Source organism: Apis dorsata, unplaced genomic scaffold (genome assembly GCF_000469605.1).
Source record: "Apis dorsata unplaced genomic scaffold, Apis dorsata 1.3 scaffold_4, whole genome shotgun sequence".
Lineage (NCBI taxonomy): Eukaryota > Metazoa > Arthropoda > Insecta > Hymenoptera > Apidae > Apis > Apis dorsata.
This window is the reverse complement of record NW_006263307.1, coordinates 440,766-447,215: the sequence shown is the minus strand read 5'-3', so window position 1 is coordinate 447,215 and position 6,450 is coordinate 440,766. Positions and strand designations below refer to the sequence as shown.

General features: G+C 22.8%; 1 protein-coding gene across 1 annotated transcript in view; it reads left to right on the top strand.

Annotated features, from left to right (window-relative positions):
• Positions 1 to 6,236, top strand: part of LOC102674236 (PDF receptor) — a gene marked incomplete at its 3' end in the record, with an annotated part of 30,862 nt that extends 24,626 nt beyond the window's left edge. Inside the window, exons 5-12 of the mRNA XM_006607278.2 lie at positions 2,542 to 2,699; positions 3,216 to 3,319; positions 3,929 to 4,073; positions 4,514 to 4,616; positions 5,089 to 5,209; positions 5,532 to 5,610; positions 5,677 to 5,762; positions 6,029 to 6,236. Of these exons, the coding sequence (XP_006607341.2) occupies positions 2,542 to 2,699; positions 3,216 to 3,319; positions 3,929 to 4,073; positions 4,514 to 4,616; positions 5,089 to 5,209; positions 5,532 to 5,610; positions 5,677 to 5,762; positions 6,029 to 6,236 (1,004 nt within the window). The remainder of the gene's footprint in view (positions 1 to 2,541; positions 2,700 to 3,215; positions 3,320 to 3,928; positions 4,074 to 4,513; positions 4,617 to 5,088; positions 5,210 to 5,531; positions 5,611 to 5,676; positions 5,763 to 6,028) is intronic.
• Between the last annotated feature and the right edge of the window lie 214 nt (positions 6,237 to 6,450).

Here is a 6,450-nt window from a genome sequence, read left to right as displayed (position 1 = left end):
AAAAAAAAAAAAAAAAAGAAAAAGGAAAAAAGCAGAAGAAATTTATGTGGCGGAGATTAACGTCGCACCAGATGTGACCATTGTCGACGTTTCTCTATTCTCAACAGTGTATTCGATTCAATCTCGCTTTCGTGTTAACTGCGCTACGACCTGGATGCAAATTTCTTGTGTTGTCACAATAAAATCCAACAAGGGATTTGAAAGTATCCTAGCCGATAGATTTAATACAGTTCAATGTCGAATTATCGTTTGATTTATCCAATAAGTATTCCTCTCCTTCTTTCTCTTAGAGATTTACTTATTCTTGTAGAACTTAATTCTCTTGAACTAAGAAAGAAATTCTTACAACAAATATTTGATCAACTTTAATGAAGAATTTTAATAAATTGAAAATGTATTTCTTTTTAAAAGTTTCGAGATAACACGTTTTTTTTCTTCGTCAAATTATAAAATTATGATTCTACATTCTAAATATAAATAATTAATCTAGTGGTATATTGATGTAAGAAAATTTCTTACAAGATACATATATATATACATATCGATTTCTAAAATATAATGGATTAATACATTAATTTTCAGCTCAAATCTAATGAAACTCTGTTTGAATTGTATAATTATTTAATTTCCATCTACATTAACTAAAGAATACTTCACACGCGGATATTTCATGATAGCAAACGATATTGTTTAACATCGAGAAAGGTTTCAGAAACAATTTCTAACCAAATTCAAACTTAGTCGAAGTTACTATAGTTATTAATTTAGAATAATATCTTAGAATAATATCAGTGTACTTACTTTAACCGAATAATATCTTAAATTTTACTCAAAATCTAATCAAACGATATCTAATCTCAATCTATTTCAATTCAATTTGGAATATTTCGTAATCTTATATGTGAAATACTAATTTAAACTAATCTAAACTATTTAACATTGATCTATAATTTTATTGTTTATTGTGATGTGATTGTTTCAATCATACACATCACATTCTATATATCAAATTTTATAAATAATTAAATTCAATCTATATTCTCTAATATAGTCAGTAGTGTACTGTTTTATTTATTCAAGTAAGTAAATAAACAAATGTATCTACAAATAAACAATTTGTAATTTGTTTATGCATGCGATAAACTGTTATTTCAAAGTAGAAAAAAAAATACAATATAATGAAAATGAAAAATATTTTTCTCTAATGTAAATAAACAATTTCTAAGTAATTTCTAACTGCATTTGAAATGATAATTATGATTTATTCGAAGAAAATTTCGCTAAATCCACTTTCAATCCTATTCGAAACTTGATTAAATATATAGTTGTTTATCACCAGTCAGCTTTAACTTTAACAGGAGAATATTTCACAGGCGGACACATTGATTTCACAGCCAGGTTTCACACACACGTGACACTTTACTTGAACTTGCCTCTCAGCATTTGTGACATACAACTTCCGTTTCGACAATGACAATAATACAGAGAGATAGAATGAAAATCTGGAAATCTCGGGCACTCGACCTATTTCTGTACATTTTGATTGCACTCGATAATACCACGACACATCAACGCTAACTGCATAAACAAAGCCATTTCCACTGCAACTTTTTTTTCGCATTCTTTTCTACATATTACGTATTAACAGAGACGTTTAAGAAATTAATTTTATAAATTTAATTAAAATTTAATTTTATCAATATTTATACGTTTATAGATTCTGTATTTTGAGATTAGAAAAGAAAATTTTAATAAACTAAAGAAGTTATCAGATATTACAAAAAATAAATGGATAATATATGTATATGTACATAAAGGATCTTTAATGTTATATTAAAAAAAATTGTAACAATAATCATGCAGATGTTATTAAAACTTTGGTATATTAATATTTTTATATGCTTTTTGCATACTATTATATATAAAAAAATATATGTATAATATAAATATTGTTACATAAAGTTTTCATCTTTTTTTTTGTGAATGTTTTCTGAATTCAAATTGAAATATAATTTTATGATATAAAATATTATATAATATTGTATATATTATATTATAATATATAATATTATGATACAAAATAATATTGTATTGATGAATATTTATTATCTTTATGATAAAAAGAAAAAACTGCTAAAAAACAAATATTTTTCATCAGAGTTATGTTTTTTGCTTTCGTTAATTATTTATTTTGCATCAAATACTTTAGTATTCTGATAAAGCTTTTTAGAACTTCCGAAACTGACAATAAATCTTTCTCGATAACGATGCTTTCAACATTTCCGTGGTTGAAAGTTTTGTTTTAACCCAAAGCTTAGTTTTATGTTGAGGTTGATGGGATTAAAAGACGGTAATATTTAATATATAATTAATAATAATTATATAGAAAATATTTCAAAAATAAGTTGAAATGTTCTTTGTAAATAGCTGATCAAATTAATTAGTCAAATTAGTAGTCAAGTAGTCTTAAGCATTGTTTTCCTAATAACACTGAGAAGATGAGATACAAATGAGAAATAATTTGATATAATGTTTGTTTAGAATCTGTGGAGAAGAAATGTGGATATAATGGGCGTTGGGAGGGTCAGAACGGAACAAACAACGATTCTCCTCATGGATGGGCAAACTACACGACTTGTATGACACCGGAAATGCTTCGATTACATGGAAAAGTTTACACTAATGCCATTGAGGGTAATGTGAGTATATGTAAAAGTTGAGATTATGGAAGTGAAATTAATAAATGAGAATGAAGAAATATTGTTGAATTAATTTTCACAATGTAATTGATATCATTTTTGATAAAAATAGATATGCATTTATTGAATAAAATAAATTAAAAAAAAATACAAAAGGAATAAAAAAAATGTAATTTATAGAAAATAAAATTAATAATTTTTTTATTTTCAATGCAATTTTTATTTGAATATAACAATAAGAATATAATTTTTGTATTAATCATAAATTATATAATGCTTATATTTAATGAATTTTTAGTGAGATGAAATTGAAATGGATATTGGAAATATTAATAAAAAAAAAATCGGTAGAAATTAAATATTGAAATAAATCGAAAGCGAATGAAAAAAAATTTGTGAAAAATAATTCCAGTTTGATAGATTATTTTCAAGATATTTTTCATTTCACGAAATATGAAGATAATTTGTATTTCCTTAATATAAAAATATTGACAAATTTCTTCTTTTGTCTTTCAGATGAAGCTGGACATTGCTGAGAAAACTCGTACCTTAGAGTTCGTGGGTTTAAGCATTTCTTTAGTAGCACTATTTGCTTCACTTGCCATATTCTGTCGTTTTAGGTAAATTATTTATTCATTTTATATTTTTATACTTAAAAAATAATTTTGGAAATTTATATATTCACTATATAAATCTATAATAAAATGAAAATATTTAATATTTAATTCAATAAATAATTTATAATAAATGAAATACATTTCATTGTAAATAAAATAAATTTATATTTTATCCTATTTATTTTCTGTAATAATTAAAAAAATGTATTAAAGATCACGTAAAGATAAAAACTATTTAAAATATTTAAAATATATATTTTATTTCAAATATAACTAATAGTATCTATTTAATTTCTAATTTAATTTAATTTCTATTTAATTTCTAATTTAATTGTAAATAGATTTATTATAAAATAATATACTTTTTTTAATATACAACAATCATTTATTTTTTATAAAAACATATCAAATATATTTGCGCCACAAAAAAGTTTATTTTTATATAATGTAATGACAATTCTAATTGCGTCATATTGTTTCCAAAATATAGAAAATTTATTTATTTTATAAATGAGATGTAAAGATTCAATATTTTCTTCATTAAACGAGCGTGCTATTATAATGTAAATAAATTATGTGAGATGAAGTTCTATTGATATTTACGTGAAACAGGTCCCTGAGAAACACCAGAACTAGAATACATAAGAACTTATTCGTCGCCATGGTCGTTCAGGTTTTGATTAGATTAACGATCTACATAGATATTGAAATCTTGAGGAAGAAAACTTATGGCATTCAACGAGGCATAGGAAACACCGTGAGTGTCTTTCTTAATTTCTAAAATCTAAATTTTCTTCTTACTTCTTTGAAAATTGGAATTGTTAATTTTATTATTTATTTTATTTATTTATTTATTATTTTGTTAAATTTTATTATGTCGGTAATTATTATCAATTATACAATGTATATCGAAAATCGTGATACAGATCAAGAAGAAATAATTGTATAAAAATTGTATAATTGTATAAAATTATTTAAAGAGATTAATATTTAGTTATTGAATAATTAATTAATAATTATTTATAAATAAAATTTGAATTCAACCGCTTTTATTTTCGAAGAATTGCAAAGTCATTTCTTTGAATAATAAAATAAATATTGATTTTGAGATATAAATTTGAGATTAAATAATTTTCGATATGATGATTTGTCTTTTAAAGAAATTTATTTACTTTATAAATTTTTTTTCTCTTACAGCCTGTACTTTGTGAAGCCAGTTACGCACTTTTGGAATATGCCAAAACTGCAATGTTCATGTGGATGTTTATAGAGGGGCTGTTCCTTCACAACATGGTCACTGGTAGATTAATAAACAAAATATTCTTCAAATTTTCTTTGGAATTACCAATAAGAACATTCAAGATATTGAAGAGTAAACCTTTCCTATTTTCATAATTTTAAGATATTTCAATGTTACTAATTAAAGGTTTGGTTTCTCTTGAGCTTATATTAGAAAAAATTTCTTTTACTTGAAATAAAATGTTCTACTAATGCTATTGTCTTTGTGTTAAAATTGATTCAATGAAAATAATATTATAACATTTACAATTTTTATTTATGATATAACATTAATTCAATATATTTTATATAATTAATAATTATATTTATAATTTATATAATTAATGATTATTATAAAATTAAAAATTCAAAAAATTAAAATAAAAAATTTTCGAAAAAACTATCATATAAATACTTATTTCTAAGTTTTAATTAATTAACTAAATCAGAACATTGTCAGTAAAAACTAAATTCTTTTTCAATTATTATTTCAGTAACAGTGTTTCAAGAAAACTCTTACTATAGGATGTACAGATTCATTGGATGGGGTTGTCCTGTCATGATGACGCTAATTTGGGCGACTATTACCGCGTTTTATTATCATCCAAAATCAAAGTAAGTAAAAATTAGAAAACTATGATTATAGATACGGAAATTGTTGAATGGATTTAAATTTTAAGTAATGAAGCTAAAATTCATTCCTAAAATAAAGTTTATTTGAAATTTTTATTCAGTCATTCATTCTGGTAGATTTGACAATTGCAAAAAATATTTGATTTAAATAGTGAAATGAAAATATTTAACAATTTTAATTTATTGTTTAAATATTTTCTTTTATATAATTTTTATATCATATTATTTTATTGTCATATTATTTAATATTTTGATTTTAATTGTTATCAATTGATTGATTAATAATTTATGTATATTTTATTAGATTTTCCAGATGTTGGTCTGGATATAATTTGTCTTCCTATTTTTGGATCCTAGAGGGACCCAGATTTGCAGTAATATTGGTAAGTGATATTAATTTAAAAAATTCTTTAAAAATAAAAATCATTATACTAATTTTAATTCTTCAGCTCAATTTTCTGTTCTTGTTGAACATTGTCAGAGTGCTCGTAGTAAAACTTCGACAAAGTCATACTAGTGAAATCGAGCAAGTCCTGTAAGTAATTTATATCACTATTTGAATTTGTTCAAACATTTACTATTAATAGTATTTGCAAATTGAAAGTTTTTAGCCAAAAAATATACATATAAAATTAATAAATACTGAAAAAAATAAATGGATTTTAGCTTTTTCAAATAATAGACAAAAAACTATAATAAAAGAAAATAATTCTGCATTTAATAAAATTATATAGTATATCTTTTTTATATCTTTTAACAAAAATTAAAAAAAATTATTTTTTATTATTTTTATTTTTCTAGAAAAGCTGTAAGAGCAGCCGTAGTGCTTTTACCACTATTGGGTATTACTAACGTGCTCTTTATGATCGAGGCACCTTTGCATAACGTAAGAAAGTTCGCGTTATGGTCATATTCCACGCATTTTCTTCAATCTTTTCAAGGACTTTTCATTGCAACTCTTTACTGTTTTCTAAATGGCGAGGTAAGAAAATTTATTTTATACATTATAAAATTTCTATTCTTTTCATCTTAAATATTTTATATGAATATTTTATATGAAATATTTTATATGAATATGCAATTATATTTTATACTAAAAATATATGGAATTTTTTTTTAATAATCAATTCTCTACAGTAATTAAATAACTCTGCAATAATTAGTTCATATATTATGCATGAGAAGTAAACATATTTGTGAAAATACCAAAACTAGATATAAAT